Raw genomic sequence first — 23,053 nt, forward strand, 5'->3', positions numbered from 1 at the left:
AGAGAGTGGAAAAGAAGTGAAGAAGAAGGAAGGTTGGAATGGATGGAGAAAAGTGTCAGAAAAGAGTTTGAGCTGAAATGAAAGGAAAGGTGGAGATAAGTGTGGAGAGAGCATCCATGTTGTTTCCTAGAGACACTGAGGAAGACAGGAAGCAGAGATGAAGATGCTGAGGTTCAGGATGGATCAGGAATGAGGACATCAGAGGGACAGAACATGTTCTGGTTCTGGAGATCCAGTCAGTCTGAGATGGTTGGGATGAGATGTCCAGAGGAGAGACTGAAGGATGCTGAGTGTAGAGGAAGACCAGAGAGGAGGATTCTGGATCCAGAGATGAAGACATGAGGGTAGCTGCTGGTACAGGATGCAGGAGACAGACGGAGGAAGCTGATTGGCTGTGGAGACCCTGAAGGAGAAGAAGACAGATATCATTTTATGTTTATGTGCTGCGATCTCCTAATGAAAAAGGTCCCTGTAGACTTTTATTTTGATGTGCTCGGCGGAAGTTCCACTCGTGGGACTTCCGGGATCCTGACACCGGTCCGTTGTGAAAACAGCCACCGTTCCAGTTAAAAAAAGTAGGTCGATCCGATTTGTTCCACACCAGAACCGTTTCAGATGATTCGCAGGACGCGTTAACGGAGACCGGTAGACCTGCAGGCTCGAAGAAGGTAAGGCGAGGCGGGAACCGAGCCGGGCTGTCCCGGTTCACCAAAGGGCTAGCTAACAGACGCTAGCCGTTACTAAAACCTGCCAAAACCCGCAAAAACACGCACAGCCCCGCCCCCTAGAATCTGATCAGGAGAGGTTTGATATAATTTGCTTTTGGATAGTCTCGCGAGAGCAGGTTGAATTACCTGTAAGGTAATTAATCATTAATAAATAAATTATAAATCTTAAAATAATCAGCAGCAGGAAGGACAAGGCGGCCTGAGGAACCGGGGGGGGGCTTTGCAGTTTTGGGTTAGGATGTTAGTGTCCAGGCAGTCAGAACCTTCAGAACCTCCATGAAGGTCCAACATCAGAGGAAGCAAAGCTCCGGACCACAGCGCCTCCTCCTGGACACCAGGGTGGGGTATCGATCCGATCGATACTTTAGTAGAATTACTTTTTGCACAAAAACACAGGAAAAGACTTTCTGCAGAAAGAAATGTTTAATAATCTGGACAGATGATGCATCACAGATCAAGATGAACAGGCTCTACATCAGGGGTCCACATTGTTTTAGCAGACGAGCTACTGTAGAGACAAGTTTCTATATTTCTATATTTATATTCTCTGCATTTATACCAACTCTGATTGGCTGCTGGGTGTGCATTAAAAAGTGATGACCGCACACCTGAAAAGTAGGTCACATGTGTTAAATATTCTGTCTCATTGCACTGGCCTCTTTAAAACAAACTGTCTTCATCAAAACAAGCGGGAAGAGGAGAACTTCCTCTCTGAACGGATGTTTGATTTAACCGTGGTGACCTCCAGCATAGATGTCGCCTTCCTTTGCCGCTGACTGAGGTCTGTGCCGGCTGAGCATGTTACCATGACAATAGGCCACTCCACGTAACAAATAGTCCACTTTTTGTGAAAAAAAGCGATCCAGACCGTAAGAATAACAACATACCATGCCGTATGCATCAGAGGATGTTTGATTGGCCGTTCTGCTTGTCAATCAAGTGTGCGATGCTGCTGCGATTTGAGCAGAGGGTCAGACTGTGTCTGCATCCCGCCTTTTGTTGCAGCTAGGGCCGGGCGATAAAACCATCATTAAATTCATGGCAATAGAACTTTTTCTCCATAGTAGAGTGAGTCCAGCGCATTAGACTTTTATTTTGAAGGGTCCAAATGAACACTCCCCAGTTGCAAGCATTTTCTCCTTTTTGGTGAATAGCAGTTTGAGGGTTATTCGCCACATGGCGAGGAAACGTTTGCGTAAACGTAGTGATGTGAATAAGCTCTCCCTTTGGTGAGATAAACAAACGCACTCGACAGGAGACACGCTCCACCCCGCGGTTACTTCACCTGTTCTTAGCGCTCAGTTATGAGGGATAAAACGGTTTTAACAGAATGTAGCAACAAGGGCCCTAAGTCTGGGCCCCCCTGTGCCCATCCCAGCCCAAATACAACACAGGCTCGGGCCAGGAAGGGCATCCGGCATTACAATCTCTGCCAAAGCACCTGAGCAGCTCAGTGGAAGCTGATTGGCTGTGGCGACGCCCCAAGGGCTTTGAGCAAAGGTGACCAGCACTGAGACAGACTGCCCTCATCATGCTAGGATCAATTATTTGATTGACAGACCCTGAGATGAAGGTCACCTCCATCACCTCATCCTCACTCTGGTTCATGTGTGTGGAGTCAAAACTCCTGTGCTCAGAAGGTGACTTCTCTCTCTCTCTTTCTACAAGTCTTGGTGATGCTCTCCCGACCAGTTACGCCAATCAAGCCATCTGTTAGGGGGCGTGGCCTAACGTCTCCACCTCCGGTTCTGTTTCTGACGGACATGAAGGAGACCCATGCAGGTGTGTTTGGATGGAGCTGCTTGTGCTTGACGTATGCACAGTCATTAGTGTGTGTCTCCTCTTCAGGAGTCTGCTCGCCTCCTCTTTCTCCACCTCCCCCGGCGCCTCCATGCTCCTGCTCCTCCCTCCTTACTCGTCTGCTGGCGGTTCATCGGCTGGAGGTGCGTCGGCTCCTGCGAGGAGCTTTGGCGTCTGTCGGCCATCGGCTGGAATTACTGGAGAGGAGGAGCGGGAGCACAAGGAGGAGGACCCCGAACAGAGGAACCCATCACTCAGGTGAGCTGGTTCAGAACTTTATGGAACCCGATCCCCAGACACTGCTTTGATGGGATCTGATGGGATCGGGTTCCGTAGGGTTCTGATCTCCAGACCTTTAATCTCATACATCAACAGCGTCTAATGAAGGAATTCTGGTTCTATGTACTGATCTGGTTTTTGCGGATCATGGCGTTAAAAATTCGTTTTAGAGGAACTTTGGTAAACTAGGATGGATTGTTTGGGCATTCTGGGTAGTGTAGTCTGATGTCATTATCAGTTTTGATAGATAGATAGATAGATAGATAGATAGATAGATAGATAGATAGATAGATAGATAGATAGATAGATAGATAGATAGATAGATAGATAGATAGATAGATGACTTTATTAATCCCACAATGGGGAAATTTCATTTATCTGTGGCAGCAACACGACATTCAGAAATAATCTATATAATATAACATCAATAAAGGACATCACAAATTACATTTATATTAGATAATTAAAAATATTACTAAAATTATTATGAAAAATTATTATCAAAAATGAGATTCTTATTAAATAAAGAAATAAATATTAAATAAATACAGCTGCAAAAGTGTAAAAAAACATGCGGTCTGCAAAACATGTAAACTGTAAAAAAAAACATTACAAATTTTTTCAAAATACAGAAATAACTAATGAAGTTCACACCAAGAACAAAAACAAACAACTGTTCAGGAACAAAAAACAATTTAAAATTGAAAAACAACAACTACAACAAAAGTAAATGAATCAATGACTAAACAGAAAAACACCCCTGGGACCGTGGAGTGTCACTGTAACACGGTGTTGTACAGTCTGATGGCTGTGGGGAGGAATGACCTGCGGTAGCGCTCCTTCTTACACTGAGGGTGCAACAGTCTTGTGCTGAAGGAGCTGGTCAGCGCCTCTACAGTTTGGTGCAGGGGGTGGGAGGGGTTATCCATGATGGATGTCAGCTTAGCTAACATCCTCCTGTCCGCCACCTCCTCCATGGACTCAAGTGTGCAGCCCAGGACAGAGTATATTGTTATTGTTATATATTGTTTAGCGTACTGCGGCCTGCAGCCCTAAAAGTCTGAAAAATGTCTTCTTTGTGGTTTGGTTCTCAGCGATGATGTCACTATCAAATGTGTGATGTCATCCGTTTGTGTCTCCGTCTGCAGGCTCACCTGCCTTTGCCTCTAGCTCCACCCTCTTTACCTCAGACACACCATCCTCTTTTGCCCAGTCTGACTTCTCCTCCTTGACATCGCTTTCTTCAGTCAGCAGCGAGGAGGCGCGGTCTTCTGCAAAAAACCCAGAGCAGAAGAGTAAGAGGAGGAGCGCCAAGGAGAAGGTCAACAGGGCGAAGAGGAGAAAAATTAGCCACCAGGACATTTTTCTCTCAAGAGATGTAGAAGAAAACAGCTCAGCAAAGGAGGAAGAGGAGGAGGAGGCAGGGAGGTGTATCAGTCAAATAACAGACTCCTTGGGACGAGGCGGGTTTACAGCACACAAGTTCAGCGTGAATCCAGGAGGGGTCAGCCAATCACAGCCCTGGATGGTCCTAAAGAAGAATGGCTACAGGTGAGGGGGCGGAGACAGGTAAACCAGGTGAGACGGGGGTCACATGACCATCTGGATGCAGTGAGGAAGCAGCAGGTGAACTAATGAAGGGGACACAGGATTTTCATGCTTTCCTCTGTTTGCTGCAGGTTCTCCTCCCATGATGCCTTGCACGTCCTGCAGTCACTTCCCAACGGGCGGAATGGAAACCAGCCGGTGGCCTTTGGTTGGTGTTCCTCCAACGGCGTCCCCCACGCGTCCTCGTTGCTAAGTGAGGTCAGGTGCACCCCCACCTCCTACTTTAACTCCCCCCCCATACTTCACCTGTCATCAGTTGCCATAGAAACAGTATTGTATAGGTTGAGGGGCGGAGCTAGCTGGGGTTCTCTGTGGCCTTTGAAGGACTGGACGGCCCCACCCAGTTTGAGCAGTGATCACTGGTAAGTGGATGCTGTACCAAGCCCCGCCCCCACTACAATAATCTGACCTATGACCTTCTGAACCCTAAAGTTCATCTTCATTATACACTGATTGACATTTCGTCCGCAGCTACGCCCTGAAGACGTCTGCAAGGTAACTGTGTGTGTGTGTGAACATGTGTGTGTGTGTGAGTTGTGTTATTGAGTGCATTGTATAATCACATTTAATGCCGATGAATGACTGAAATTCAAACGATGATTTTTCAGCGTGGTCGCTCAGCTTCATCAAAAACGTGATGCCGCTCAAAACTTCCTTCAGCTCGGGCAGAAAGCCCTCCCCCCTCCTGTTGGTTCAGCCAATGGGGTTTTGAGTTCACTGTCTGACCAATCAACAGGCGGTTCCTACTTCCTGTCCACAAAGGCGGAGGTGAGGAGGTTTGTGTTTTCCTGCAGCCGCCCTCCTTCCCACCTCACAGGCTTGTCTGTTCACCACAGTTCAGTAAACGAGTTTCTCAGATCCGAATCCGAAGGTCGTCCCCACGAGAGGCGGAGCTTACGCCGATGGGCCTCCCGAAGGTCAAAAGGTGTGCAGCATTTTCAGGAGGAGGGTCCAGATGGGCTGTGAGTGACCATGACAGAACATTCAGCCCGTTCCTGGTGAAAACCACATCACTTCAAACCAGAACGTAGAACCGCTTCTGTCATCGTCACGCCCCCCCGAAACGACCTTATTTTCATTGATTGGACTGACTCCGCCCCCTTGGGTGGTGCCGCTGCACATGGATGATGGGATGTTTGTCTTTCAGGTTAAAGAAGAAAGAGTTCAGCGTAGAGGAGATCTATACCAATAAGAACTACAGGGCCCCGCCCACTAACAGGTACGCAGCCGCCCCCACTTCCCGTCGACAAGTTCAGTTTTGAGTTTTCAGTTTTGACTGTGGGGGAGCGAACAGGTGCCATCAAAAAGAAAGTTAGGAGTCAGAACAAGGAAAGGGCTAGAAAAACCAGAACAGCCCCTCCAGGACCGGAGGTCCACACCTGCCACGGATGTTATATACTGTCCAGCACATATCCCAGCATGCTTTGCTCTTTTTCACAGAAGTCTAGAGACTATCTTTGAGGAGCCCCGGGAGAAAGATGGAGCTCTGCTGCTGATTGGTCAACAGAAGAGACGCAGACTCCTCCTCTTCCCTGATGTCACTCAGCCCAGAAAGAGGAAGAAACCCCCAGGTATGCTGGGAAATGTAGTCCTGTGAGTTTTTCCTCCATCGTCCTGTTTTTAGGGTCTCTGTTTTTGGATCATCTCACAAAAAAATGAAATAATGTGAGCTGTAGAAATATTTATGAGCATGATTATGGTACCGTATTTTCACGACCATAGGGGCATTGGGTTACAGGGTGCGGTCTAAGATAGGGGGGATATTTCTGTATTTGACACATACAAAAGGCACACCGGGTTTTAAGGCGTTAACACACACCGGTAAAACATGCATGCTAGTGTGTGTTTAAAAAAGGCAGCAGAAGCAAAACTGAGTTGTTGTGGTTTCTTTTCATTTTTCAGTCATCAATCAGCATCCAAAAATCCATCAAAGTCCTCATCTTCTGCATCTGAAATGAACAGCTGGGCTGAATTTCTATCAAACGTCAGATTCCCTTCCGTCATTGTGAAACTGTGGCGTGACTCGCTGCGTCCCACAACAATAAAAGCCGCGCCCCGTTGTGCGTATCCTACCGCGCTGCTCCTGTTGCTCCATGTTGGTGATGTGGCTGGAGGTTTTGTCTGCGATCTTTCTACTGCAGTATGAGCGGAAGATGAACAGCTTTTCATTGTAATCCGCTGGAAGTGGCTGCAGCACCGTAATCCTCACCGGATGGAAAGATGACGGCGTTTCATAAAACGAAAGCAAAAGCTTCCTCTGTCAGTGTTACTGCCCTCTGTGGAACAGTGACTGAGAAGCTTCTCCAAGCTGATCGTTCATCCATCACTTTAGTCGCCTGGTTTCCGCAGAAACTCAGCTGCGTCTTCTTGACTGTCAGAGTTTGTTTTCCAGCTTCCTCCACTTGTGAACCATGGATTCATTCATCTGGAATTGTCCATCATTTAGAAATGTGATCAAACTTTTCAACTGAAACTAAAATTTCTCTTTAGGCTAAATGATGTAAACATTTGTTTGTAGATCATTTCTTTGTGGGAAATGAATCTTCTGCTTTAGAGTCACATTAGTTAGGAAGCAGCTTTTCTGGGAAGATCTGGAGAAATCAGGATGTGAGCTCTAGGATGAAGGATCCGTCTCTGAACATCTGCTGCTTCATTCATTCTCTGATGAAACATCTGACAGATCTCACGTCCTCCTCACATGTTCCCGCCTGGAAACCACATCTGTACTGCTCCTCCCACCAATGCATGTTCCTTACAGACGTGGTTCCGTTTTAAAGGTTTATTCGCAGAACTTCATCCCCGTCATCCATCAAACAGGGATTTTTATAAAATCCATCCCAAGTTCCTCTTTCGGGGGAGAACCGTTCTTCCCTGAGAACGTTAGACTGCCGTGTTCTTGTGGTTATAGAGAAGCTTTTGTGTCTGGAGGTTGGGTTTGGTTTAGTCTTCATCACCTTCTGCTGAGCAGAAGTTCTTCAGTAAAAACTGTTAGTGCGTCATGCTGGTTGAGATCTTTACAGAACCCAGACTGAAACTGCACCTTTTACTGTGTCTACTCAGGGGCGGGGCTTCTCGTTGCCACAGCGCCCAGAAAACGGGCAGCCGCTCGACGCAACATCCACGGCCTCAGCATCCATGACGACAGCGACCTGGACGTGATGCTGGTGGAACGACTGAGCGCGCTCGAAGACTTCCTGACCCGGCAGGACCTGGACGAGTGATGTCATGGAGCTCTTACTGTGAAACCCCTCCCCTTCAGCTGACTGAGACCGCGCACAGCTGCTGGTGTGGTTGCCATGGAAACGGCATGCTGTGCATTTGAGCTCCCTGCTTTGGTTTACAAAATCGTCTGGAATCTAAATCAGGAGACATCCAGTCCACAGGAAGTCACCTGTTCATGGACCTTATCAGAGGCCCCTCCCCTCCTGTTTGATCTGCTCTCATCTGCCCGGGGGGGTCAGTGGTTTTTAATGTACAGAGAATATTTTTGAACTAATAAAGTTTCTTTGACTCTGAACTTCAAGCATTTGTTGTTGTTTTTTTTAACTTGTCCTGTCCAACAGCTGGGCAGACAGATGAGAGCTGAGGGCCTCTTGTGTTGGACATATTTTACTTTAACAAGAGGGGTTATTAATCTTCAGACAAACCAGAGGTATGTCTGAATAAACCCCTTTTGTAATTGAGGCCAAACTTTATTCATTTCAACCATGTTTGAAAATCTTTGGTGTTGGACCGGACAGAAAAGGAAAGAGGGGAAGAAGAGAGAGGGGGGGGGGGGGTGACAGTGGGAGGGGGGATAAGACCATGAAGCAGCATAGAGCAGACAGGTTTACTGGTTGTTTATCATTACGGTAAGGTTCAAATGTAGTACAAAAGGGCGGGGCCTGTTCACACACACACTCCAATGTTATCAACACACCTGCTAGCTGCAAAAAATGTCCACATGTCAACATGTACACAAAACAGATAGTGTTCACACGCATACTTATGCCTCAAAACCAACTAGTGTGAAATATTTCAGTCATTCAGTCATGCAAACTATAAGTGCAAAGGTGAGCTAACACCTGTGCTCAGGTGAGTGTTTATGTTCTTCTAAAATGGATGGTGGAACGTGAAAAGAACTTCAAGCATTTGTTTTGAAGTTGGACCTGGGGGGTATTCCAGAAGTCATGTTTAAACTCCCCTGACTTTAACCCTGAACTCTGGCTGAAATCTGCCTGAACTTGCTTACTCTGGGTATGTCGGTTCCAACAGACCGGATATGAGTTAGCGTATGAAGATTATACGTCCATCAATAAAGTAACACGGCTGCATCATCAGCAAAAGAGTAAACAGACAAAGTAAACGCACGAGTTTCTATGTCATTGCTATTTTCATTGTGACGCATATATATATATAACTTATCCAACTTAAATTAATTAATTCAATCGGTAACAAGTAATTGAGTTAAATTTATTCAACCTAATTTCTTACGTCTACAAAACTCAATAATTGTTTAAACAACTCAAATTTACATATGTATCTAACTAAATGTCATTTTACTCCAATTAAATTAATTGTTTTTCCATCTTAATTTATTGTACTTTTTGAACTCTCATAGGGTTAAGTTTGAGCTGCAGATATTCTCATTTTTATAATAAAATGAATGAATCAAAACGGATTCGCAACATGACGCGCGTCGACATTTGTCATTTCTCCAACTCTAACATTACACCACTACACAGTAGGGCTGCTATATAAACTTATCATCTTCTTCCTCCCTCTCACTCATGGTGCAGAAAGAATTAAACATAACAGGACAAAGAACTACTTGAAGCCTAAATGGTCAGCTCATAGGATCCGCCCAACTCGGAGTTCCAAATATGGGAAAAGAGGCAGGACCAGATAAAATGGTTTGCTACCCTTTTGTGTTTGTCCATGGTTTATGCTTGTGCGACTGTCACGGTAATGTTTCCGGCCTGGTGGATCAATATTTACAGCTGGAATCCTTATCAATAAGTACTTTGTGAATATGTAAACAGAATATGTAAAGCTTGTAAAGTACAGCGGTAGAGGCGACATTTAGACAACAATATTTCCTGAATTATGTGTTCAGTATGACCAACCTCTTCCAACTCATTGCAAGCCTTTATGTATATGCTATTTCTTTTTCTGTGGTCCTAATATGTAATATTAAAATAAAATATTTTATTGTAGCCTTTATATATACGTTTTTAAATAATACATTATAATCCTAATTTTCTAATTAATTACTGGGGAAGACGCCTCGGAGGCATGGAGCAGCTGGACTTCGCAACTCTATTTACTGCGGAAAAGCGTAAATATTGCGAAAAGCAATTCCTGGTCATGCCCCCCCCCCCAAAAAAAAAAAAAAAGCCAGTAGCTGAGGAATCTCAGGATATCAAGCAGTTGCTCGATTTCGTGCTGGAGGAAGTTAGATGACGATCCTTCATGGACACATCCTAAACGTGCTAGAGGAGGTGAGACAGGTTCGGTCTCTGAACGATCAGACTGTCAACAGGATTGAGATCATCGAAAAATGAATGGATGACCAGGAGCAGAACTCCAGACCCAACAACATTATTATCACCGAATTGAATATCAAACCTATCTTTAATAGTGGAGACAAACGCCAATTCACAAACTATAGACTTGTTTCTCTCCTTTCTCTCAAAAATGATAAAAAAACATTCAATGATAAATTAGTTACAGTTTTTGATAATCATAACAATATAAATGAAAACCAATATGGTTTTAGAGAAAACATATCCACCTCATTGATGCTGTGGATCAAATCACAAAACTTCTAGACAAAAGGAAAATCATTAAAAAAAAATCATCAATGGTCTGTCATCCCCTCCACTCAGTCAGTTTGTAAAAATAAGATCATTCTCCCAAAGAGTAACACAAGGAACGGTTCATCAAGACTGGATAGTTCCTCTGTGGAGAAGTGCCTTCAGCCAGAGCGCCTTTTCCGTAACAGCAGCACAAGAGTGGAATTCTGTTCCTCACGTTATTAGAGACCTCAGCACATAAACTCTGTTTAAAAAGCACCTAAAGAACTTGGTTCATGTCACAACAAACATGTCTACATTGAACTATTTTAATGACTACCCCTCCCTGTCCGATCTGTCACCTTTGTGTCTTTTATATTTGTGTTTATGTTTCTCACTGTGTGAATGTTTTCATCTATTTTAAATGATTGTTCATTGTGCATGTATATTTTCTAATTATTGTGCACTGTCCTTGTTAAATAAAGGAATAAATAAAAATACAAAGAAATATGCAGCTGGAATTTTCATTGACTTAACCCGTGTGCTTTCTTAGATGACACCCCCCCCCCTTACATTGACCTGTCCCCCCACCATGACAAAGGTGGATAAAGGTGGAAAGATTTCATGTAATCCATGGACACCAGTGAAGATCACAAATCATTGAAGAAAAAAGGTTCAGAGCACTGTCTAGTCAACTCAACTCAACTTTATTTATAAAGCAGTTTAAACAGAACAAGGTTCACCAAAGTGCTGAACAAAACAAAAATTAATAAAAGCACATGCGCAATATAAAGCATAAAACACAGGAAAAAGGTCTGGATTCCAACTCAATTAAAAGCCAAAGTGAAATAATATGCTTTAAGAGCAGATTTTAAAACACCGAGTGAGTCTATCCATCTGAGGTACAGGGGCAATTCATTCCAGATTTATGATCCGAAGACTGAGAAGGCTCGGTCACCTCTCAGTTTTCTCCTGGTCTTCCAGACAACCAGCTGTGTTGACCTAAGGGAGCGGGGGGGGGGAGTGTACACCTGAATCAGGTCAGACAGATATTTTGGAGCGAGTCCATGGAGACATTTAAAAACAAATAAGAGAATTTTAAAAGTGAACTGGGAGCCAATGAAGAGATGCTAAAATGGGAGTAATATGTTCTTGTTTCCGTGCACCAGTTAGACGACGGGCAGCAGCATTTTGGACTAACTAAAATCGAGCAAGTAATTCCTGGGAAAGCCCAACATAGAGAGCATTACAGTAGTCCAAACAAATTGAAATAAAAGCATGGATTAAAATCTCAAAGTCATAACGAGAGAGGAGAGGTTTAACCTTGGCCAGTAGACAAAAATGTCTAGTGGGTCTAGATGACCCAACTCCCAATGTTAAAGTGCCTAGGATAGCACAAGGGTTATAAACCATCTGACTCTCGATCATGACATCCTACTTGACAAACAGGAAGTGTATGGGACAAGAGGACTAGCACTAACTTGGTTCAAAAGCTAATCAACAGGAAGAAAACAATTTGTCAAGATTGATGAATTTACATCAGAAGCCAAAGAGATAAGTTGTGGTGTCCCACAAGGATCAATTCTGGGCCCGGTGCTATTCCATATTTACATAAATCATATGTATTGTATTGTTTCAAAACTTTTAAAAGTCATATTGTTTGTTGATTACACAAATATATTCTACAGACAATCATAGGGAACTTTTTACTGTGGTCAACACATTTGGCGTTTAATGGCTGCCATTATTTGAACGAGCGCAAAGACAACTGAGCAAGTTTATTCAGGAATTGAGTGAGCGAACCTTACAACTGTGCAAGCGCAATGCTAAGCGAGCGACCCCGCATTTAACAACTGCACGGTTGCAATCCTAACTGAGCGGCGCTTCTGTGCGCCCACTGGTTTTGCAAGGAATGTTCAGGGGTGTGTTTGTCACTCTGGGGTGGTAACCTTTCTGGTTGATCTGATTGGCCAACATTTGCATGTCAAATGCGACGGGGCGGGACTTTCATTTTTTCAGTGGCTGACCGTGCATTACACACCTGGGCCTTCAGTAGTGCTACGTCTGAATCCCTCAACCCCTCGTTAAGCATTTTTATGCCTCTATATAAACTGATTAAACAAAAACAGTAAACAAATCTTAGTATGCAACTAGTGCTACACACTGTGTCAGTGTGTGCCACTAAACTTTGGAACGGATTAAGTAATGATCTCAAACAATGTTCAAATATCCAAATATTTAAGAAAATGTATAAAGATACAGTGACTTCCTGATGTAACCCTTGTGCTATCCTATGACCCCCCCCCCCCCCCCCCCCCCTTCCATTGAGGTGTTCCCCCTACCATGACAAAGGTGGATAAAGGTGGAAAGATTTCATGTAATCCATGGACACCAGTGAAGAAAAAAGGTTCAGAGCACTGTCTAGTGGGTCTAGATGACCCAACTCCCAATGTTAGTGCCTAGGATAGAACAAGGGTTACCCCAATGGTTTTCTTTCGTGTAGATAATATTTTGCTGATATCATAATAATATAACTTTATACATTCATCAGCAGAAATGTGACACATTTTTTACTGGCTAATATTTTTGTATATGTTTTTGAACAAATTCTTTGAGTTTATTGTTAATAATGTATTTATGACTGTATTCCACTGACTTTTTCTCATGTTAGGCCATCTGTGCTGACAGACATCCGAACAGGAGTTCTGATGAGCCTGTTTGTACTTTTCTCACCAGGCGAGTTCCCTTCAGTTGAAAGCATATTTGGAATTTGGTGAAATCTCCAAACTTGATGTTTTGTGGAAAGAAATGTAAACTTTGTGGAATTGATCAAATAAGCTGCTCGAATTCTTCAGTGATCTTATGAAATGTGGACCCTTCTCCTTTATCATCCAGTGATTGATTAACGAGTTCGTTTTTGTCACAAACCAATTATAGCCTGGACTTCACTCTCGGGGCGGGGACTATGGACGCGTGAGCGCCTGTGCGCATGCGTACACATTTTCTATCGTCAGCATCAGCTGATGGGTCTGTGTAAAACGCTGTCACGCGGCTGCATCTGCTCAGTCTGCAGGAAACGTCCGGATCACGTGGGCAGATGCGTGCTTACATCATATCCGCAGACAGCATGGCGGCGGCGCTCCGGAGGCTCATTAGCGGCGGCAGGTAGGAGCTCACCTACATGTCTGCGCCTCGTGCGTGTACACGCAGACTCACGCTTGTTGTTAACACGTTTTCTGTTCGTGTCCGCGCGCTCACGTTGGTCTTTGTTTATGAGAATGACGTCAGTGACAGCTGAAGTTTACCTACTTAAGGGATCGAACACGCGAGTTTATGTGTCTCCACAGACAAAGAAAGACGTTCTCCGTTACGTTGTCATTGAAACCCGTGCACGTAGATGGGCCATTCACGCACACGCTAGATTTGGACCCATCGATGAACTTTATCCATCAGCAGATGCTTGCTGCTCTCTGATTGGCTGAACCTCAGATACTGCTGTCATTTTTCCAATCAGACTGGTTGTCTCCAGAAAGAGGCCATGGAACAAGCTCCTCCCACTCATGAGTGTTTGATAAATGCTCCGCCTGTCTTCACAAGGTGATGATGAACTCTGTGAAGAAGCAGAGAATCCGTCACGAATTTTCCACAACCATGCGTCTGCAGGACGGCAGCAGCTCGGCTCCAATTAAGGAGTTGGTGAATCAGACCCCCCTCCCAACGGCCCCTTATTCATCCTATTGAGGTGTTTTTGGTTGGTCCCCCCTCTCTGTCTTCACCGTCACAATAACACCAGACTATCTATCTAGATTGCTAGATTGTTCAGGTCGGAACTCGAACAGAACCAGGAACCTGTTCTGTAGAAACGGTGGAACAAATGTCCGTCCGGCTCAGTGTTGTGATGTCTGACCTCTGACCTACTTGTGCTTCAGAGTTGTGTGTCGGACCTGCTGGCAGCGCAGCCTGAGCACAGGTGAGCACCAGTGACGAGGTTGTTTTGTTGTCGTCATTCGTGTTTACGCTAACCAGATCTGTGCTTGCAGGGCGGGGCCTCATTCCCCGCCCCCGGCCCTTTGCTCTCCTGTTAGGGACTGGGGGTGGTTATCTTGGCTACCAGCACTACAAGAAGAAGTTTCAACAGGATGAGGAAACGTCACCCCATTTGGCCACACCCACACAGGTATGTTGTGACCACATACCTGAATAAACCTAATGGATCATCTCTGACATCCAGTTTAGTTCTGAAGAAGATGAGGCCGGATGTGAGTCAGCCAAACATCTGCTAAGCCACGTGTTTGAGTTCTAGAGGTGTAACGATCAATCAATGGATTGATTTTTAGTCCTACGATCCAACCAGGCAAGTTGTTAATCGAATCGATCAATGCCATACATTTTAAATAAAATTGAAGGTCGATCTTGAAAAATACTATCTGGATTGAAGTACAGTAGGTTTATTTCTTTTTTACTGTAAGGTAAAAACGACAAAGTGCATCAGCGGACAACACACACATGTGATGTCATTAAAATGGATCATTCCTGTCCAATGTGTAGAAAGACTTTGAATTTGGCAAAGTCATGTGACCATACAGTGAGCTAGAATGTTCTTAAGAATTCTTAAGATGGCGGTGCGTGCACACGCAGTGGCTTGGCACTCTTCATCTTTTTGTGGATTTTTGATCGTGTTTGTCCGTTTGTTCGTCTTTTTGTTTTGTGTCATTTCTGTGGATGCTCACATTGACTACAGTAGAGATGAACTACTTTGCTTGGGGAAAAAATATTTGATGTACAAAGACTCGCTGCTTGCTTTGCCTGATGACATTCCTCCAGAGATCAAGCTTCCAGAGGGCTCCTCGGCAACCTTCCCTCTCCCTCCCCCGAGACGCCGCAGGCGGCTCAGACAACGATGGCAGAAACGAGGCAAGAGAAGCGGCCTGCGGGCTAGGCTAAGAGCTAACCCGCATCGACCAGCGCCCCCGTTCCTGTTCCTGCCAACTGCCGGTCACTCGGCAATATGATCGACGAAATAAGACTGAGGATATTCTCCGACAAGACCTGCATATGTGTGTGTCAGACTTGGCTGGACAACAACATCCCTGAGGCTGCCGGGATTGCTGGCTGCACTGTTTACCGAGGCGACAGGACGGCCTGCTCCGGTTAGAAGAAAGGCGGAGGCGTGTGTGTTTACTTAAACAACAACTGGTGCACAGCTGTGGATATAAACGGGACTTACTGCTCACCAGACCTGGAATATCTGGCAGTGAAATGCAGACCACTTTACTTGCCGAGGTAGTTTTCAATCGTCCAGATCATTGCTGTTTACATCCCACCACAGGCTAACGCTAAGCTAGCGCTAGAGGAGCTGCACGTCCTTGTGAGCAGCAAGCTAAATGCCCATCCAGAGGGAGTAGTGATTGTGGCAGGAGATTTTAATCATGTACATCTTAAAACAGCACTGCCAAAGTTGCACAAATATATAGACTTCCCCACAAGAGACGACAATATTCTGGACCAAATTTACACAAACATCAAGGGAGCCTACAAAGCTGCAGCAGCCCCCCACCTAGGTCTATCAGACCACATCTCTTTGCTAATGACCCCATCTTACAGACCAGTGGGGTGCAGAAGCAGACCCACCATAAACACTGTACAGGTGTGGAGTGATCGCTGAAACACTGTTTTGAAGTCATGGACTGGGATGTGTTTGCTGAGGGATCTGACCTGGAAGGCTACACAGCTGCTGTACTGGATTACATCAAGTTCTGTGCAGAGGAAACGGTACCCAAAAAAAACATCAGAACATTCCCCAACCAGAAGCCCTGGTTTAATGGAACCGTTCGGGCACTGCTAAAGGCCAGGAACACCGCCTACAGGTCAGGAAACCAACTAGAATACAGCACAGCCTGGAGGAATCTGACAAAAGGAATTAAGGAAGGCAAAAACGACTACAGACAACGGATAGAGGGACACTTTAGGAACAACGACCCTCGCAGCACGTGGAGAGGAATCAGGACTCTGACTGGCTACAACAGAACTACCCCACAGGTCAGTAAGGACAGGGATCTCCCAGACACACTGAACCTCTTCTTTGCTCGCTTTGACAAGCAGCAGGGAAGACCCCAGCCTGCTGGTTGGATACAGCCTGAGGGGGAGCCATCACTCATGATTGAGCAACACCAGGTGAGATCCACTCTGAAAAGGATCAACGCTGCAAAAACAGCTGGACCGGATGGGGTCTATTGAAGTCCTGCGCTGACCACCTGGCTGGCGTGTTCAGATATTTTCAACCTCTCCTTACAGCTGTCCACAGTCCCCACCTGCCTCAAATCCACAACCATTGTTCCTGTGCCCAATAAACCTGGTGTCACAACACTAAATGACTACCGTTCAGTTGCCCTCACCCTGGTTATAATGAAATGTTTTGAGAGGATCGTCTTAGAACATATCAAAGATAACATCCCCGCATACTTTGACAGACATCAGTTTGCTTACCGGGAAAATAGATCTGCAGAGGACGCCATTTCCACCACACTCCACACAGCCCTGACCCACCTGGAGCAGCCAAACACCTACGTCAGGACGCTTTTTGTTGACTTCAGCAGCGCATTCGACACTGTGATTCCCCATAAACTGATACACAAACTCTCCAATCTCGGACTCTCAACCACGCTCTGTTCATGGATTATGGACTTCCTGACCAACAGGCCTCAGAATGTCAGGATGGGGAGCCTGACATCTGACTCCATAATCCTGAGCACAGGGACACCACGGGGCTGTGTGCTCAGTCCAGCCCTCTTCACACTCTTCACTCAGGACTGTGCTCCCATGCACTCTTCCAAAACTATAGTGAAATTTGCTGATGACACTACAGACAATAATGAGACCTGGTACAGGCAGGAGATCCAACACTTGGAGGAGTGGTGTTCAGCCAACGATCTGGTCCTCAATCCCACCAAAACCAAGGAGGTCATTATAGACTTCAGGAGGACCAGGAGAACAACTCAACCCCCTCTCCACATCAGAGGTGAGGAGGTGGACTAGACCGACTCTGTCAGGTTTCTTGGCACGTACATCTCCAAGAACCTGACATGGACACTGAACACCTCCAAACTGGTGAAAATGTCATGTGTGTAACAACCTGTTGGGACTTTGGCTTTGCCTTTGCGTCTTCTCCCATGGAAATGTATTCTGGTGACCAGAACCTTTCTTGATCATGTCTCATGAACTTCATGTCTGGAGTTTCCAGAACAGAACAAACCTGCTGCATCTTTTCTTTGGAGGATTTGGGTTCTGATGATGGGCTCTTCCTGACTTCAAGCGTGTGACCAAACAGTGAGCTCTGTTTGGTCAGCTGGCCGAGACACTCCCATTTCCAGAGGGGGGAGCTCTGGGCATTAAGGCCTCTGATCCCTGTCTGTCTTATCTGCACTCCTGAATGATCCGTCTGCTCCTTTGTGACCAAACTCTTTGATGGTGAGGTTTTGCTTTAAGCGCCGCAGCGGTGTCGGTCAGGATCGTGACCTGCTGCGGCAGGTGAGGCGACGCCATCACACCTGCGATGGAGAAAGCAGTGGAGTGGGAGGAAGAGCAGTTAAGACGAGAACCACAGCACCTTTCAGGTGGGAGAGTGACAGCGGGAGGGCTGTTGAATTTTCATGTTGGGGGGAGGTATCTTTAGCAGACAAGAGAACATCAGGAGGAAGGAGAACTCCTGTTCTGGTTGATGGTCTTCTACTCATTCATGGAACTTCGGCTCCAGGGAACCCAGTTATTATTTGAACCAAAACAGACCAACTTGATCTTGAAACTCAGGTCTGACGCTTTAGAGTTGAAACCAGGTCAACTGTCGGGGCTATAATTGTGTCAATTTTGTGTCCCCAAAAGTTTAAAGAAACCAACATGTTTGTCTCGATAAAAGTTGCTGTCGTAGCATCTTGCTCCACCTATTTGTCTCTAATCCCCTGATAACCTGCTAACCTAGTTGTTTAGTTGAGGACCTGTTAAACCCCCCTAATCTGACCTCCCCCTCCCCCAATCTGGGTGTGTGTTTAAGATGACATGAAGGAAGGTCTGGATGTTCCAGTCATTCCTCTAGAACTCTTTCCTGGTAGCTCCAACCTCAACATCCTTTCGCAATTATCTTTATCACTGGTCCTCCTCTGTTCCTCCTCTCAAACTTCTCCATCTGGTTCCCTGCATGGATCTCCAGAACATCCATGATCTGATCCTCTGATGGATCCAGTCCTGATCCATCCTGATCCCACAGAGAACCTCAGCATCTTCATCTCTGCCTCCTCCTCCTCTGCTTCTCCTAAACACACAGAAGATCCACTTTTCTTCTTTCCATCATGTGTCTAAATAAAATCAGTTTCCTTCACGAATATCTGATAATCGTGAATACTTAAGTCGTCACATCTTCCTCATCGATCTGCTGACTCCTGTCTGTCCTCGGCCACCTTCTGCTTTGAAGCTCCATTAGGTTCTGGTCTTTACCTGCCTGTGGTTCTCCTGCTGCCACCTTCCAATTGCCTCTCCTTGGCTTGTTGTCTCCTCCTCTTCCTCGCATCTCGGTTCAAGTGTTTGTATTTATTAGTTCTGGAAGTTTCTACCAGTTTAACTCACCCCTCTTCCTATCTGCTCCTCTTCTTCTTCACTCTCATTCTGGGCAAAAACAATATCAGGCTTCAGGTGCCTCATTTGGCTCTTCGTCACCGTCTGAGCAAGCTCAGTAATGGGGTCTGTCGCCCCGCCCCTTGGCGCCGCCGACCAATTGCCTTCCTTGGTTTCATCTTATCGTTCAATACTCTGCGTCCACTGGCCAATCGGGTAAGAACAGCTGTGTTTTGGCGGGGCCACTGAGGGAGGGTAGTTTGGTGGCAGGGATGTAGTCGTCTTTCACTCTGTTCAGCTTCTCGCTCGTCTTTCCTGGTTCCTTGCAAAGCAGAATTCATAACTGAAAACAGAATGTTTAGTTTTTCAGGAATTGAAACAATCGTCTTCACAAAGGTCCAGCTGGACCAGGCTGATGGACATTTTTTTTCTTTGTCTTTTACTCCTGCAGGTGGCGTTGTACCGCTCCTTTCCAACTCGTTTCCTCTCCCGAGCCTGGGGTCGTCTAAACGAGATGAATCTACCCACATGGCTCAGGAAACCCATCTACTCTCTGTACATCTGGACGTTTGGAGTCAATATGCAGGTCTGGGCTTGGAACCAGCTGGCGTTCTCCTCACCTGTTTTTTCACCTAGTTGACTGTTCCTGTGTTTGTCCAACAGGAAGCAGCGGTTGAAGACTTGCATCATTATAGAAATCTAGGAGAATTTTTCCGGCGGCGCCTCAAACCTGCTGTCCGCCCTGTATGTGCGGCCTCCCACCTGGTAAGCTCCGCCCTTCTACACACACAGCACTCCGTGCTGTTATTATGAAACACATAAGGGACATGAAACGCATACGGTACTTGAAACCCCAAACAGTCAATGATGTCATAAACTATTCTTCTATTCTGCTTCTCCAAATCTCAGATTTGGAACCAGAACGCAAATACTTTTTGGATCCTGTTAGTTCTAGGATGTGAGCTTTTAGGGCAGTGTGAGGAACCTTCAGAGTTCCAGAGTACTTGAGGAGATTTATACCTTTTGGCTTTTCGCTTTAGGAAAATTAAACCAGTCAGACGTTCCCTGCAGACCCTCACAGAGCGTTTGGGTCTTCCCAAGTCTTTCCGGCCTCCTTCCTCGCCAGCCATTTAACTCACCAGCAGGTAGTGATCGGTGGACAGCTCTGCTCCTCTCTTTACCCGAATGTACAAGATGTACGGCCAAAGGTTGTCTGAAACGACTACAAAGTCGATAATTGATCTCCCGCCTGGGGCGTCCTGATACCACGTTTATTGGTTGATACCCTTGTGAACATGGTGTTTGTTATAGACAAGCTTGGATGAGTACAGAAGATCAACAACAAAACCCTGCTCTGATTCAGACCAAGGAGGCCATTCCTACCAATCAGTCCCCTCAAGGTGCCACTGTCATTGCCCACGTGGGCATTGAAGTCCTCCTTGAGGACTATGTAGTCCCCCGTTGGGGCACTTTCTAGTAACCCATTGAGAGACACCAACAAGGCCGGGCACTCCACACTGTCGGTTGGTCTGTAGGCTGAAACCACAATCAGAGACCCGTCCCCCACCCGAAGGTTGGAGGGACATGACCCTCTCCTCCACCAGGGTAAACTCCCAACACTTGGCGGCTGGACTGAGGGCTCCCGAGTAAGGAGCCTGGCCACTATTAGTGACCTGCGTCTAAAGTAAAGAGGACCTGTTAGACCCGATGTTTATTGGAGATCGGCGTCTATTAGAGACCGCCCACTATTGAAAGAGATACGATAATCAGACTTTAACGTTTTTTTAACAGCTTCTGTTTAAGCCTGTTTTCTGTAAATAAAATGTTTATCTTTTGAAGAAAAAAAGCAATGAAACTAAAAGATGATGCAGAATCTTCCCTGATCTGTGGGATTTTGGTGATGGAATTCAGAGTTCGGGACTTAAACGTGGCTTTTGACACGTTTCCCATTCATTTGGTTCCAGACATCTCCAGCTGATGGAAAGATTCTCCATTTTGGTCGTGTGAAGAACTCTGAAGTGGAACAAGTTAAAGGTGTCACCTATAGTCTGGAGCACTTCCTGGGTCCACAGTCCATGGAACAACTGGGTAAGGCCACGCCCCTGTCCTCTGGTAAAGGTTAGCTGGACTAGAAAAGGTCTGGAGAAACTGAATGTGTTAGATGATGAAGACATTCACAGCCGCTTTCTTTAATGTATTGCTCTACTTCCGATGTGAACCCCTGCTTGTACGATCTTCCTGTGGGCGTGGCTTGGCGCTGTATGCTATTGTGGTCTATGCTCCCACTGGTTCTTTTTAGGGATACTACGGCTAGATAGATCTGTTTTTGGGACGAAGTAATCAGCTGTGAACCCTCCAGGTAATTTGCCCGTCTCCCCTGTGGTTCCAGTCTCACCTGCGGTTTCCATCTAACCTGCGGCTCCTGGCTCGCCTTTGGTTTCCGCCTCCCCTGCGTCTCCTGACACCCCTGTCTCACTTAAGGCTCCCGTCTCACCTCCTTAAAGAAGGAAACTTGCTGCAGAAACAGACCATGTATGGTGGGAGGATCTTGTATGCTGGCTTAACTAAACACTTTCTTTCTGCTTGACCTCAGATTCATCCTCATCTTTTCGGGACGTCCTGCTGTCGTCTCCTGACAGTGACCTTTTCCACGTGGTGGTTTACCTGGCTCCTGGGGACTATCACTGCTTCCATTCCCCTGCTGACTGGAAGGTGGAGCTCCGGCGGCACTTCCCAGGTGGGTGTGGTGCTGTGAGTGCCCGTCTGCCCCCGCCTGTCGCCCGTCTTCACTTCCGTCTGTCTGTATCAGGCTCGTTGATGTCTGTGAACCCGGGTGTGGCTCGCTGGGTCAAAGAACTGTTCTGCCTGAATGAGCGTGTGGTGTTGAGCGGCCAATGGCAGCACGGTTTCTTCTCACTGACGGCAGTTGGTGCCACAAATGTGGGTTCCATCAGACTGTATTTTGACCAGGTGAGCTCACGTCAAAACTTGACTGGTACACACAAGTACACGTGTGAGTGCACAGACAGGCATGTACATCAATCAATTCATCTTTATTTATATAACACTTTTCATACAATAGGCAGCACAAAGTTCTGTTCACTTAAATTATTAGTATATTTAAAATAAAGCACAATAATGTAAAAATGGAACCCCACCCACAAGAACACACCTGAACACACAGGAAACCTCCAACCTCTTACCTGCTGCACACCATGTATGACTGCCTGCAGCCGTGTAGCAGCAGAGCCTCCAAGTGAACCACAGAAGGGTCTTAAGGACAAAGATCATGTTTGTCATGGAAGAACAGGAAGTTGTTGTAATGTCCCCATTTGTCGGCAGGAGCTGCAGACCAACGCTCCCCGCTACAGGAAAGGCTCCTTCTATGACCGCAGCTATGTTGCCACGGGCAACCAGGTCTTGCAGAGGACAAGTGAAGGAGGTGTGGCCTTACAAAAAGGTGAAGCCATTGGAGAATTTAACTTGGGATCCACCATCGTCCTGCTGTTTGAGGCTCCCAAAGACTTTGTGTTCAAGCTGCAGCCAGGACAGCGAATCAGAGTGGGCGAAGGCCTCGGCGCCCACTGAGGACTGAAGGCTCCACGCTTCAGAGGCACAAGAAGGCCATGATGTGACAAAGACTCAGACTCCCAGAATGCTTCATGCCTCATAAGAGGATTTGCCAAACCTCTGTTCTGTATCGGTCGCTCCACCTTCAGGAAAAAAACACTTTGAATGTTTGAAGCTTTATTGTTCACCTGTTGAGTGGAGAGCTGATTAAAATCGAACTTTGTTTCTCTTTTAAGGATACTTTCATTCCTCCTGTTCTTTTCTACAAAGGAATGAAATAATAATGAAATGTTTTGTCCCAGGAGGTTTCTCTGTCCCACTTCATTAAACACATGTGGTCAGATTACAAGAAGGGTTCGCCTGGGTAAGCCTGGCCTGTGCTGCAAGTTTTGCTGCAGCAGCTGGTTTCTACTGTTTTTGGAGCCGAATTGATCTTTTCTCTCTGGTTTGGGTTCAGTCTAACCATAGTTCTGTCAGAACCCTCACAGGAGTGACCCAGTCCAGTCGAGTGTTACAGGAAATCTGAGTCTGCCCCCAGCTTGGTAACAGGAGAGGACAGGTGTGAGCGGCCCTCTAAATGAAGCCGCATCATCAGAACTTTGGTTCCAGTTCTGCTGGCCGGGATGTCAGTCCTCATTATAATCTGGCCTGGTTCTGTTCCACCTGGTATTAATGCCAGGCAGTTTATAA

The 23,053-nt window shown here is 46.1% G+C and overlaps 2 protein-coding genes across 6 annotated transcripts; both read left to right on the forward strand.

Moving 5' to 3' along the window:
* The first annotated feature begins 442 nt into the window (after positions 1 to 442).
* wu:fi75a02 (uncharacterized) lies at positions 443 to 7,932 on the forward strand. 3 transcript variants are annotated; one of them, XM_023960693.2, is made up of 11 exons: positions 443 to 575; positions 2,397 to 2,510; positions 2,577 to 2,786; positions 3,956 to 4,358; positions 4,487 to 4,777; positions 4,887 to 4,910; positions 5,024 to 5,183; positions 5,252 to 5,340; positions 5,563 to 5,634; positions 5,856 to 5,986; positions 7,476 to 7,932. In XM_023960693.2, the coding sequence occupies exons 2-11, from the start codon at positions 2,405 to 2,407 to the stop codon at positions 7,634 to 7,636; spliced, it is 1,647 nt and encodes a 548-aa protein (XP_023816461.1). In that variant the 5' UTR covers positions 443 to 575; positions 2,397 to 2,404; the 3' UTR covers positions 7,637 to 7,932. The 3 variants fall into 3 exon arrangements, with proteins under 3 accessions (XP_023816461.1, XP_023816460.1, XP_078812549.1); XM_023960692.2 differs by having other exon boundaries at positions 527 to 668; XM_078956423.1 differs by lacking the exon at positions 7,476 to 7,932 and adding an exon at positions 6,318 to 6,490 and having other exon boundaries at positions 527 to 668.
* Positions 7,933 to 13,205: 5,273 nt separating this feature from the next.
* pisd (phosphatidylserine decarboxylase) lies at positions 13,206 to 22,598 on the forward strand. 3 transcript variants are annotated; one of them, XM_078956432.1, is made up of 10 exons: positions 13,216 to 13,354; positions 14,119 to 14,159; positions 14,230 to 14,366; positions 18,865 to 19,009; positions 19,245 to 19,379; positions 19,457 to 19,558; positions 20,758 to 20,881; positions 21,387 to 21,530; positions 21,603 to 21,763; positions 22,136 to 22,598. In XM_078956432.1, the coding sequence occupies exons 3-10, from the start codon at positions 14,329 to 14,331 to the stop codon at positions 22,379 to 22,381; spliced, it is 1,095 nt and encodes a 364-aa protein (XP_078812558.1). In that variant the 5' UTR covers positions 13,216 to 13,354; positions 14,119 to 14,159; positions 14,230 to 14,328; the 3' UTR covers positions 22,382 to 22,598. The 3 variants fall into 3 exon arrangements, with proteins under 3 accessions (XP_004084615.1, XP_078812558.1, XP_011491147.1); XM_004084567.5 differs by lacking the exon at positions 18,865 to 19,009 and having other exon boundaries at positions 13,206 to 13,354; XM_011492845.4 differs by lacking the exons at positions 13,216 to 13,354; positions 14,119 to 14,159; positions 14,230 to 14,366 and adding an exon at positions 17,614 to 17,802.
* Positions 22,599 to 23,053: the final 455 nt, after the last annotated feature.

This window comes from Oryzias latipes, chromosome 12 (genome assembly GCF_053564925.1).
Source record: "Oryzias latipes strain Hd-rR chromosome 12, Olatipes_Hd-rR_3.1".
In the NCBI taxonomy this organism is placed as follows: domain Eukaryota; kingdom Metazoa; phylum Chordata; class Actinopteri; order Beloniformes; family Adrianichthyidae; genus Oryzias; species Oryzias latipes.